The sequence below is a fragment of the Misgurnus anguillicaudatus genome, chromosome 1, assembly GCF_027580225.2.
Source record: "Misgurnus anguillicaudatus chromosome 1, ASM2758022v2, whole genome shotgun sequence".
NCBI lineage: Eukaryota > Metazoa > Chordata > Actinopteri > Cypriniformes > Cobitidae > Misgurnus > Misgurnus anguillicaudatus.
The window spans coordinates 11,348,339-11,361,628 of record NC_073337.2 but is presented as its reverse complement, the minus strand read 5'-3'; the positions used below and the strand labels follow the sequence as shown (position 1 = coordinate 11,361,628).

The 13,290-nt window shown below is 41.7% G+C and overlaps 1 protein-coding gene across 1 annotated transcript in view; it reads right to left on the bottom strand.

The window, feature by feature from the left end:
* Positions 1–1,980: 1,980 nt before the first annotated feature.
* Positions 1,981–13,290, bottom strand: part of lrig3 (leucine-rich repeats and immunoglobulin-like domains 3) — a 28,568-nt gene continuing 17,258 nt past the window's right edge. Inside the window, exons 4-19 of the mRNA XM_073866316.1 lie at positions 12,690–12,824; positions 12,381–12,524; positions 12,161–12,304; positions 10,792–10,935; positions 10,559–10,702; positions 7,755–7,835; positions 7,567–7,638; positions 7,412–7,483; positions 7,107–7,270; positions 6,575–6,904; positions 6,024–6,305; positions 5,423–5,899; positions 5,182–5,340; positions 4,983–5,108; positions 4,697–4,894; positions 1,981–2,646 (exon numbers count right to left, since the gene is read on the bottom strand). Coding sequence (XP_073722417.1) covers positions 2,429–2,646; positions 4,697–4,894; positions 4,983–5,108; positions 5,182–5,340; positions 5,423–5,899; positions 6,024–6,305; positions 6,575–6,904; positions 7,107–7,270; positions 7,412–7,483; positions 7,567–7,638; positions 7,755–7,835; positions 10,559–10,702; positions 10,792–10,935; positions 12,161–12,304; positions 12,381–12,524; positions 12,690–12,824 — 2,890 coding nt within the window. The 3' untranslated portion in view covers positions 1,981–2,428. The remainder of the gene's footprint in view (positions 2,647–4,696; positions 4,895–4,982; positions 5,109–5,181; positions 5,341–5,422; positions 5,900–6,023; positions 6,306–6,574; positions 6,905–7,106; positions 7,271–7,411; positions 7,484–7,566; positions 7,639–7,754; positions 7,836–10,558; positions 10,703–10,791; positions 10,936–12,160; positions 12,305–12,380; positions 12,525–12,689; positions 12,825–13,290) is intronic.

Below are 13,290 nucleotides of genomic sequence, written 5' to 3'. Positions count from 1 at the left end.
GTAAAGTGCGCGGAGCCTGCTGCAGTGTGGGCTTCGCCAAAGAGCGCATCAAGGGTGCAAAGGGGGCGCTGATGAGCACACTTCAAAGTGTAAAAATGACAGATTGGACACCCAACGGACTCGTAGACTTAAGCGAGCATGCATAATTTAAGGCAACGAGACCAAAAGTCCATATGAAGTGCGCCATTTGGGACAGGGCCTAAATGTTACGTCTATAGGCGCAATGACCATTGCCAGCTATGAGGTCACCAAGGTCTGGAACTCAGAAATTAAATGTGAAGTTCTCTGAATGAAAAATTAAGTTTGGACAGTTTACTGTATAGTTTAGTGTAAAATGACGAAGATTGAATCAAGCCGCAAGGGCATGGGTGCAAATTGACAGTGTTGCCAAATCCCATTGTTAAAAATCCTCTTTAGACGTAGTGTTTTTGCAATTAATGTGACATTTTGGGATATTTATAAAGTGATGATTAGGTGTAGGTTAGTTGTAGTGATTTCTCTGATTTATTTCTGAAAGTCAAGGGTTGAAATTACTTTGTTCTTTAAAGAGTAGCCTAACTAAACCCCTGGTCAGAGCTTGACTCCACCCACTGGCAATATTTGAAAAATGCAAGAAAAGTGGGCAGACCCCAACAGAATAGAGGGGACTAAGGCCCGTGTCCCAAATGGCACACTACGGACTTGTGGACCTCCTCAGAGTCCCCAGACCCTAGGGACCGGAGTCGTATTTTGGGAAAGACTCGAGCGTCATGCCGAAAATAGGAAGAGAAGTTGCCCATCAGTGTGAACTCCTCCCTTCTGTTGCCTGATTGGTCTGATTTCTCTTTAGCAAGGACTTCTGGGTTGGTAGAGTGCACGAAGCAGTGCGGGCTTTGCCGAAGACCGCATCAAGGCTTATGAGCACACTTCAGAGCGTAAAAATGGCAGATGGGACACTGGACTTGTAGACTAAGCAAGCATGCGCAATTTAAGTCCACGAGATGGTAAGTCCACACGAAGTGCGCCATTTGGGACAGGGCGTAACTGAGCTCGTACCAGGGGCGTGGTGAGCTTGAACCTGCTTATGTAGGGTCGTGCCACTTACATCACGCGGTACCGCAACTTCCAACAGGAAAATTCAACTGCAGTAGCCACCGTTCAACCTGAAGTGGGCAGCATGATTTTACAAGATATATTGTAGCATTGAAACACTTTATACCCAAATGTCATACAAGTTCCTCAAATCAATGAACAACACTAATAAAGCCCCATTCTTACAGAGCATTAACTTAAAAAAAGTTGGTTTAGTTACTCTTTAAGGCCTATTATTTTTGTTAGTTTATTGTACTTATATCTAGCAACACTGGGTGACGGTAACAAGCACATAAACTAAACGTAATCAAATAAGGCGCATCATTCATCAAGGTTATTGCTGACAGGATACTAACGTTACACAGACAAAAGCAGTAATTATCATGATTTGGCCTGTAAGAGTATCAACACTATCAAAAAAGATTAATTCAATTCAATTTCAGTTTCGTTTTAATCTTTTAAATAATTACCTTTTGTGTAAATGGGAAAGGCTTTCGTTTAGTTAATGTGCAGGTTGTGTTTAATGGGTCTACACGTGACGCACGCATCTTGAGAGAGAGTACGCTGGCAAACGTGTGAGAGGATGGAAATCTCTCCTGGCGGCAGTTAATAAGTTTATAACCACAGTAATGCAGATGGCATCTCAATATCACTGCAGTTAAAACACTTTTACGCGGGGACGCGCATCGTCTATGCTGAGCGTAACTGCGCCTGGTTGTAGTTTCAAATGGTGCAAAAGGCGTAAATATTTTTCACAAAGCCGGACGTAGCTTAGGCCAACTTTTTTTTTACGTCAAGCTTGTGCAACCGGCCCCAGATCATTAAAACCGATCCTCATAATAAACTAGAAGACTTTCATTACACATTCATCTGTAAACACTCAAGATATTAAAACCACACAGACAGGTATAGGATCATAACATCACAATGTGTTTTATAGTCTGTGCAAACAGTGGCTTTATTCAAAGCACAAAAGAAATCCAATGAAACACAGTAACAGGACAGATTAAACCAGTTAACCAAGCTAACTAGCCTTTAGTTAACCAATATTCCATGGGTCACTGTCATTAACAAACTGATAATGTTGTGAAAATCGAAATTATTTTATGCAGTCGCATACCACCACAGTCCACACACAACACGTTTACATTGTTAAAGGAAGAAAGTAGGAAAAATAAATGGATCATATTTACATGAATAATTTACAAAATATAATCGTCTTGTATAAAATGTATATATTCTATTTCTATGTACAAACGTAGCATTTCTCTCGATCAGTCTCTGTGTTTTTCCTGCGTTTACATTCAGACGTAGAGGTAGAAGGTTTCTGGCTTTGGTTCTGTAAAGTCACGTGACATCAGCTCGTCTGATGAGTGGGAAAACTCTCTATAGTCCTGTCATCAAAGGGCTGCTCGTACAAACTTGCGTGTGGGTCTGTCGTAGTATTGTGGGTGAGCACGTGACCCGTGTGTTCCTCCTCAGGATCAGAGGCCGTGTATGGATTCTCATGAAGATCAACTCTGTTATAAGAGCAGAGCTCCTGCTGGGGTCTCCATGGGGCTTTACCAAATGTGCCTGAGATCAGAGAAGACATGAATGGTGAGTCAAAACTCAAACACTGATACTAAAACTCACATTCTTCTGCATCTTAATTCTGACTGAATGAGCCATGATGTATGAGAATGATGTAAAACAAAAAAATCCTTTAAGTCCAAAAAATGTGCATATATCCTTCCCCAAAGAAATCCAAATGGCTCCAGAATGATAAACAAAGGCCTTCTGAGGTTAATCCACATGGTGTTATTGTAGAAATATCCACATTTAAAACTTTATTAACGAAAATAACTAGCTTCCGGTAGCGCCGTCAGTATCAGCGTAGTGTACTCACTTCTCTTAGTGAGTATGACAAATGCGGAGGGCGGGGGACAAAGCAGCAGCAGAGAAACCTCCGTAAACTGCGTACGCTCTCATCTTGAATGCGGACGCGACTAAGATGGCAGCGTTACCGGAAGCTAGTTATTTTTATTAATAAAGTTTTAAATGAGGATATTTCTACAACAAAACGGCGCGGATTACCCTCAGAAGGCCTTTGTTTATCATTGTGGAGCTGTTTGGATTTCTTTTGTGAAAGATGGATGCACATTTTTTGGACTTGAAGGACATGGACCCCGTAACTTAACATTTGATTAACTGAAAGATCTAAAACATCTTCCAAAATAACTGAAAATGTGTTCATCTGAAAAACGATGGACATATGCATCTCAGACAACCTCGGGGCGAGCAAATCATGGGTTCAATATCATTTCTGGCCGAAATATCCTTTTAATAAGAGTGAAGTTACATTGAGTTGGAAGTTTCAGAAATATCATATTGAATAAATCGTATAAAAGTTAAAATAAAAGTGTAATGTATTCATACTTAAAGGAACACGCCCACATTTTGGGAATTTAGCTTATTCACCGTATCCCCCAGAGTTAGATAAGTCCATACATACCTCTCTCATCTCCGTGCGTGCTGTAACTCTGTCTGACGCAGCCCCCGCTAGCTTAGCTTAGCACAAAGACTGGAAATGCATGGCTCCAGCTAGTATACTGCTCCCAATAAGTGACAAAATAACGCGATCATTTTCCTATTTATGTGTTGTGATTTGTATAGTCAAACCGTGTACAAATAACAAGGTGATATGAGACACAGCGATCTTTTAACAGTATACATACTGAGAACTATATTCTCTGAAGACGAAGCACTGCCGCATGGGCGGAGTGATTTGCACAACTCTGACCGAATTCTCTGCTCCTCACCAGGGGCTTCTCGTGTGCTGCGAGCAGATCACTCCGCCCATGCGGCAGTGCTTCGTCTTCAGAGAATATAGTTCTCAGTATGTATACTGTTAAAAGATCGCTGTGTCTCATATCACCTTGTTATTTGTACACGGTTTGACTATACAAATCACAACACATAAATAGGAAAATGATCGCGTTATTTTGTCACTTATTGGGAGCAGTATACTAGCTGGAGCCATGCATTTCCAGTCTTTGTGCTAAGCTAAGCTAGCGGGGGCTGCGTCAGACAGAGTTACAGCACGCACGGAGATGAGAGAGGTATGTATGGACTTATCTAACTCTGGGGGATACGGTGAATAAGCTAAATTCCCAAAATGTGGGCGTGTTCCTTTAAAGTAAAGTTTGTTTAAATCTTTTGGTCAGGATCAAGAAAAGATACAATTTATTAAGTTCTGGTTCACACAAGTATCTTATCAGGGAACCTGAAAATGTGTAAGGATAAGGTCAACACCAGATTGGTCGGCTTTGATGAATTTTATAAGACAAAATTCTGATTATCCACAACAACAATGCTGCATGCTGGAGTAAACATGCTTATTTTTATGCGTCTTTATAATATGGAGGTATTATTAGAGTTCAGATCATTGCCTTCTGCTCATTTTGTTTTTGCATACACCGCTCAATCCCACTGTAAAATCAGGGTCGTGTCTTGTGATATTACAGAATTCACATTTACTCAAAATAACCGTACCAACCAAGCAATCGCACCAGAGTTCGTTTTAATCAAACCGAACATGTCAAGTATGAACGCCATAAGAATCACAAGTGGCTTTGTTACTTACCCATGTAAGACCCAGAGGAGCTTCGGGTCAGATCAAAACCTCGCTCGCAGTCATCCACACATGAGCGATCCATCTGCCCAGCGGCCGAGAGCTGCATCACATGATCGAAGGGTTCGCTGGGAAGTGAGGAGGAGCCGCAGGTATAAAAATCTCTCATCCGATAGCTGCTGTACGAGTCTCTACAGACCAGCGGTGGATCTTAATGAAAAAAAAAAACAGATCTTATTTAATACAAACACACATACATACGGAAAGCATGAGGTTTATGTGATGATGTAGGACTGACCGTTGTAAGACTCAGGCATGTCGGTGCTATATTGGTTTCCTCGTCGCAGCCCCTGATACTGACACAGCAGTGGGTCAATCGCTGCCTCCATATCGGCTTCACTGCCTGTGTCCAACTGACAGAGACCTAAAGACGATGAGACGTTTAGTCTATACAACAAAAACTCAATATATAAAGATTTTAGTGATTTATGTCTTACTGTTTAAATCTTTGGGTGGGATGTAAAATCCTCCGACTGAAGTGCTGATGTACTGATGAGCGCTACTGTTGTCTGATGGAACATAACTGTCCTGACGCTCTGCTAACGTCCCTTGTGATGACAGATAGCTGGGGATGTCTGCGGGCAGATTCGTCTCATCTAAACACAATCATCACTGAGATTACAGATGTGAATTTTAACAGTGAGTCAGACATGACTGAGACAGAAACACCCGACTGACCCGTGTTGGTGACGCTGCAGTCCTCGTTGCGTCTACGTGTGTGATATATGATCACCACCCACACCAGAGATGTGCCCACCACGCAGCAGACCACCGCGATGATCACGATTCCCACTGTGGTCCAGCCGTCGTCCTCCATCCCTCCGGGCGATCTGGAGCCCAGCGCTCCCCCGCCGGCTCCGCCCGACTCACAGTTGGGATTGGGGAGGACCGCCAGTCGTACGTTTCCTCGCTCGGTGCCCAGCGCATTGGACATCTCGCACGTGTAGGTTCCTGCGTCGGCCTCCGCGGCATCCACGACGATTAGCAACTGGTTTCCAGCGGCAAAGAAGTGTCGCTCCGTGACGAGAAGAGGGCTGTCGTCTTTGGTCCAGTTAAGTCGTGGAGGAGGACTCCCGCCTGCGATACACTGCAGCACTGCCGTCTCACCCTTTACCACGGTACGATCCATCAGAGGTCTCAGGAATGATGGTGTTTCTGGAGGTACGAGACAAAGTTTTAATCATCTTCACTGTCAAGCCATCAAAACTATTAAAGCACACACAACATCACGAGATAATTTTAAACTCTATTCTAAGAAATGATCAGAAAAGCATCCTACCCAGAACAGTTAGCGTAGCATTAGCAGAAATTGCCCCAGCTGCGTTCTGAGCCGTACAACTGTACACGCCGATGTCTTCTGTCTTTACATCCACGATGAAGAACACGTCGTCTTTCGGCATGACGTGCATACGTCGCTCACGAGCTGCTGGGAAATCGGTTCCACCATCTTTCTGCCAGGCGATCTGAGGTGACGGATGTCCACTAGCAGCGCACTCCAGGCGGGCCATGGCCCCAGCCCGAATCGTCAAATCCATCGGCATTTTCGTGAAGTGTGGCAGCACTGTGAGAAATTGCGCAATGTTCACACTGGATATTTTTACATAAGAAAATATGACACTGCAGTGCCCATGCAGGATTTACTACTTAAACTAGGAGCCAGAACAGCCGGTTTATTTTTCCTTACGAAATATTTTTCTTAGGATTTATGTGAATTGTGAATAAGACCAGGAAAAGTAAACAGGTGAATCGGGGTGAACTGACCGTCTTTATTCTCAAGACTGTCAACAGAACTTAGGGTTAGGAACGTTTCAGGCTATTCTGGACACTTACTGTTGACGGTCAGTTTGGCTTTGGTCGAGTATGATGATCCAAATTGGTTAGAGATGACGCACTGGTATTTGCCCTCGCTAGAGAACTCGACGGCTCGGAGCTGCAGCATGGTGGTGTATTCGGTCACCTCGCTCAGCTCTCCAGTCTGAGGTCTAACATGAGCCTGGTTATGGATCTCTGCGTCATTCACAATTTCGTTGTCCTTCTTCCATGCAAAAGTCATGGGCGAGTCGCTGGAGCTGGCGGCCGAGCAAACGAACGTCACGTTGGTGCCTTTGATGGCCGATTGCGTCTCCGGCTGGATGATTATCTGAGGTTTGGGCAAATCATCTGCAAAGGAACAATGGATTCACTCGAATCAAACTAACCAATTTGATCCATAACAGATGCATTTCGTTCTGGGCTAATCGTACAGAAATTTAATAAAAATGCAAATATTCGCTAAAATACAATTTTCATTTTTCCTTAACACATCATGATATAACACAGTCCATGTCTGATATTCTAGACCAATGCTTCAGCTTTCACTCACCACACACAAACTCATCCTGACCAACAGTGAAGACGCTTTGGCCCTTCAGTGTAAGCGGATGGGCGCAGCTGGCGTTCACCAGCGGAAGAAACAAATGTTCGGCCACCCACAGAGAAAACCACTTCAGCTGGCAGTCACACAACAGACTGGATGTGTTCAGGTGCCTGATGGGACAACATGGCAGAGGAAACCGTTACGGGCCGGTCCAAAATAATCACGAGTAATGCAGGGACTAAATTCATGAGACACAGGTGCGACTTTCTTTAGTCATTTAAGTGTATTTCTCTGCTGTGTTTCATACGTACAGTTCTGAGAGTCGACTCATCTGAGAGAAAGCGTTAGCTTGTAGTGACATGATGGCATTGTTGCTCAAATCCCTGTGAAGACAGAAGTTTAGATATCACATAAACACATCTTCATCATCATTATCACCAAATCATTGAAGGACTGAGGCACTTACAGTAGCTCCAGCAGGTTCAGTCCTGTGAAGGATTTCCTGGTGACAGATCGGATCTGATTCCCTTGGAGGAACCTGAGGAACGACATAAAGCCTTCAGTGTCATCTCAATGCAGATACAACATATATATGAATAAATCAATTGACACGCTTACATGGGACTATATACTTTACATTCACAAAACACTCACAGTTTTCTCAACTTGTCCAGAGCAGAGAACGGTCCATTCATGTCCTCAATAGTCCACGAGATCTCATTACTCTTCAGGTCTCTGTCCAGAAATCACATTTTGTAAAGCAGTGTACAAGGTGCTTGTGAGACATATTTACTAAAAATGACCAACAAACAGGAGCTCATGGGAATCATGTTTACAATTCTCAAAATGCAAGTAAACTAGAGCAAACGCTACAATGTGTCTCTTTAAGAAAGTCTTCCCCAAACGCCCCACCCATATGTACTCACAAACATCTGGATCACACAGTAACCCCCTCCAAAACACACCTGACCTGCGTTGACCTCTGAGTTGAGCAACATTTGGTTCTGTTTAAGAAATGAACCTAAGTGGGCGGAGCTACAGCACCAGCACACATACACAAGCAAATGGCACGACAGACCCGACATCACAGAGACGCAGGACAAGATGTGAGCGTTAAATATGTGAATGAAGGTAATTTACCTGTCATTTATTTTCCTTGCTATCAGAAATAAAATACTGTGTAAAAGGATTCTGTTGTTATTAATTTTATGTGGAAGTCTACCGGAAGTTGGGTTTAGTCCACAAAAGCCGTTTGTTTATGTTGTTGCTGCTGAAACTGTCTATATCTAGGCTGTATTGTGTGTTAACCATAAAATTCTTCACTAAACAATAACACTCCACTAGAATAACTTCAATTATACTGTAGATATGATTCAGAGTTTCTCAAACATCAGACAGTGAGACATGTGAATGTTTTACTTAAAATCACAGGAAATGTCAATAAATGTGCGTTCACACTAGTGCTGGCTCACGATTAGTAGCGACTAATCGTTTGCAGAATAAAAGTTTTTGTTTACATAATAAATGTGTGTGTACTGTGTATAATAATTATGTTTATATAAATACAAACACATATATGTATAATTTTAAGAAAAAAAATATATTTATATAATAAATATTTATATTTATATATAATATAGATTATATATAAATATAAACATGTATATACACATGCAAATGTTTCTTAATTATATACATGCATGTGTGTATGTGTATTTATACATGATTATTATACACAATACACCCACATGTATTGTGTAAACGGGGGCTTTTGTTCTGCAAACGATTAGTCGCGACTAATCGTGAGGCAGCACTAGTTCACACCAGACGTGAACGAAGCGAATAAATCGCGTTATTCGCGCGTAGTTGGACGCTTTGAGGTAACCCACTTCATTCGTGCGTGAAATTCAGATGCAAATACGCTCAATTTGCTGGCACTAGCTAGCTTGTAGTCTCAATACGTATATACTAGCGATGTCAGTTTATGCAATTTCCCATATTCGATGATCGGTTAAATTAACGATCAATCAATCGAATAATCTTTAACTGTAATAGTGCAATAAGCCTTTACTGCAGTGGCATCTAGCCAATTACATTAAAGTGTGCGTAAAAACGCCAGCTTCCTCACGCGAATTAAAAGATTTTATTTTCATTAATTAACATGCTAGTGGGATTGTAAAATGAGAAAATTTTAAATCATTATCTCATAATGAAATATAATGACTAATAGACAGTGTATAGTCCGCCTCACATGCGCACTCTGCAACAGTCGCATATCCATGCGTCCATGACAAGTTTAATTATCATCAAGTGTTATTTTTATTAGTTCACCTCGCTTTCCGAGTCGTTGATACACCGTTTGTTGTAATTATATCCAAGGAGCACACAAAGAGCACTTTTCCTGTCGTCACCTTAGCTTAGACCTGTGGCGTAATTCCAGCAAAGATGCTTATATTATGGAGATGGCAACCTTCCGTTAGAAAACACGCAACAGTCAATTTGGCTAGCGTGCAGCACCTCAGCAAGTCAATAATGATCAGTGACATATTTTGCCGCCGTTCAGAGTGTAACGACAGTCAGTTACAGTTTACATTTAACAGTTTCTTGCCGGAATTTAAGATTATATTTTAATCTATTCATTAAAAACGGCCTCTGGTGTCCTTCCCTGTGTATAGCAGTGTTAGCAGCGTTGCTATGCTAATCTTGCAGGCTTTTCTAAAGAGGGTCTTTGCTTTCAGTATGCTAACCGTATTTGCATATTCTTTATTGGACCATCTCAGATCCACTGCGGATGCCATTTCGTTGCGTTGGCAGCCAGCCTCATCTCGCATGACATTAAAAAGCCCAGGTGTGTGTTAAGCATCGTTGTGATCATGGCTGGTTTAACTTTTTTCTCCGGTTGTATGTGTTTTGCGCAGGCGCCGCACACACGTGCATTTGACAATCGTTAAGCTTTATCGATTTAATTCTTATCAACAATTAATCGAAGATTGATTAATTTTTAACATCCCTTATATATACATAGCTTAAACTAAGTAAAGAGCGTTTTTTACAACTTACCAGATTGTCCGACCTCCTCACTCACTTTCTTCCAAACAAGATCCTTTTTATTCCCGTTTCTATAAAAGTACGAAGATTTTCTCCATTGTCTTTTCGTATTTCTGCCTCTGCTCGTTACACCGTAATCACCTCACTACTAGAGCAAGCTCCTGAAAAGTTAAAAATGGTGCGAATACCCACCAAAGTTCAGATTTTTCAACTCGCCGAAACGCTCAATTCGCGCCGCAAAATTCCCGCGAATCGTGTCATCCGTGCAGCATCAATCGCACAACAGGATGTTTATCGCGTCTTTGCATCGACTTCACATGTAATCACTCATCATTCACGTCTGGTGTGAACGCAACATAAGATTCAGAGAGGTGGGAAATTAAAAACGGCGATGTAGTTAGGAAACTCACAGTGTCTGTAGGCTGGTCAGACCTCTGAACGCTCCGTCTGCGATGAAGCTGATATGATTGTTTCCAGCGCTCAGCTGTTCCAGAACACTGAGACCCATAAAACTTCCCTCGTCCAGACGGCTCAACTCATTCCAGCTCAGATCCCTGTCAGACAAGAACAAATCAAAATCATGAACATATTCAACCAAACAAACCCAGATGATGATAAATTTTCTGACTGATGTATCACTCACAGCTGGGCGAGTTTCTGGCAGGACTCCCATGAGTCAGGTTTAATACGACTGATGGTGTTGTGTGAGAGATGGAGCTGCTGTAGTGCGAGAAGACCGTAAAGCCATCTCTTATTGACCTCTGTCAGATTATTAAACTCCAGATGGCTGCGAACACACACATATACACACATGAACACTTCAGAAAGACTTACACAAATCACACAATTTGTTAATTCATTTAGCTTTGAGTATCCACAATCAGTATTAATAATTAATCTTTATTGATTGTTTTTATCTGATATCCTGTTATTAATCAGCTGTACTTACGAGAGATGTAACGATTGCCGCTTTAATGGTTAACCACGATAAAAATGTCCAACAGTTATTATTACGTGTCATTTTTTAATTACCGTTCAACCGTGCCAGTGTCATGGTGGCTCGAAAACCCCTGTCCAGACACTTTAAAGCAACACTATGTAGTTTTTTTGTCTTTTAATAATGTCTCTAAAATTATTTCAGTGATAGAACAACTTTTAACTGGACAAATTGTACTGTTGCTGCAACCTGAGCAGCCTCCTAGCTGCTACAAGCACACTCTGAAAGTGGCGGTGGAGGGTAGAGCACACAGCCCCGCCCCTCCCCCTGCCTGCAGAAGAGTGTCTGATACCAGGCACTGTTGCGCTTTTCAACCACATGGGGGAGCTGTAAGTCATTTTTACATGGAAACTACATAGTGTTGCTTTAAGCAATAACATGAGACAAACACATTTATTCACGTCTGCTCCCATGTGTTTGTGATGACAGTGTTTCACTGACTGTATTTTAATACAAAAAAAATTCACATTTAAGGAAATCTAGTTGTACGCATGTTTACTTAATATTTCTATAGTATAGACAGATCCATTTTTTTATTCATTTTCCATTAAATTATGTGATCTGATGACTTTAAAGGTGCAGTGTGTAAAATTTAGCGGCATCCAGTGGTGAGGTTGCGAATTGCCACCAACGGCTCAGTCCCCTGCTCACCCCAACTTAGTAAAAAAAGTTTTCCGTTAAGGGCTTCTGTAGAAACATGGCGGCACAAAATGGCGACTTCCACGTAAGGGACCCTCTGTGTATATAGATAAAACGTCTCATTCTAAGGTGATAAAAACAAAACGGTTCATTATAAAAAGGTCTTTATACACCCCTGATAATATAGTTTTGTATATTATTTTGCATTTCTGTCAAGAGGTCCTTCTAAAAATTACACACTGCACCTTTAAAGCTAAATTTGGTTTGCATCAGTACTTTTTACATTTCTAGAAATTGTTCACAAAGCCATGATAATAATGATAATCGTAATTATGTTTTGTCACTATAACTTTGATATAAAATTTTTAGTACTTACAGCACTGTCATGTTACTGAGACCCCAGAAGGCTCCGTCCATGAGTCGAGTGATGCCGTTCTTCTGGATCTTCAGCGAGCTCAGGTTGTGAAGCCCCTGAAACGTCAAACCCTCGACTCGTCGTACGCGGTTCCTGCTCAGCTCGCTGTCAATTACAATCACAGAGGTAAGAAATGATAGGCTCGCATATCCACCAATCAGACGTTAGCTTGTGAACTTACAGGTGCTGCAGGTGGGGAAGCTGAAAGATTTTGGCCGGGATGGAGTTCAGACGGTTTTTGTTGAGTTGTAAGACCAGCAGTGTCGTGGACAGATTACTGAAACAGCCGTGCTCCAGAACAGAGATTCGGTTACTGTTCAGGAACCTGCGGATATTTCAGACATAACCTTATTGATACAGGAACTGAAGCAGTGATAGACAAATGTATTCATTATCAATTAGCATGGACTTGTTTTAAATAACTTTAACCACAAATCCTTAAATTTGAACATTATGCAGTTCAGTGAGGTCAAACAGAAGAAAGACTCACAGGTTTTTGAGAGGAAGTGGAGGAAAAGACCCGGGTCGCACTTCTATTATATTATTGTTGTTAAGGTCCAGTGTTTCCAGGGCAGTCAGTGAACTGAGCTGTTCAGATGATATTCTTGAGATTTTGTTGTTTGCTCTAAAAACAGAGAAAGAAGTCCAGAGAATTCCAGTTAACACAGAGAGAACAGCACAGGTTCAAGCTGACACTCAGTTACTCTGCGCTGGGGTCATAATGGATGTCAGCACGCCTCACAACAGCTCAAACAGATGCTGGTTTTAGACCTGTGTTATTTGCTTGATATGGTAATTACTAACAAGGTATTTAATAAACACTGGCAATTACGAGAATGATGAATCCCATTCCCTCAGTGAACGCTCACAAGTAATGAGACCGGCAATTTCCTGAACTGCACGCCTCTTAAATTACAGTGCAGGACCTGCTTGTGTTAAAAACACAGACTGCACAGAGATGTCTTTGTGTAGTGGATGAGAGAGAGAGAGAGAGAGAGAAAGTGGGGGATATTCACAGGTGTGTTTGTTAAATGTATGATGGAAAAACTCAAAACAAGTTTAAGAAATTGCATACAAAGAACAAACAAGCA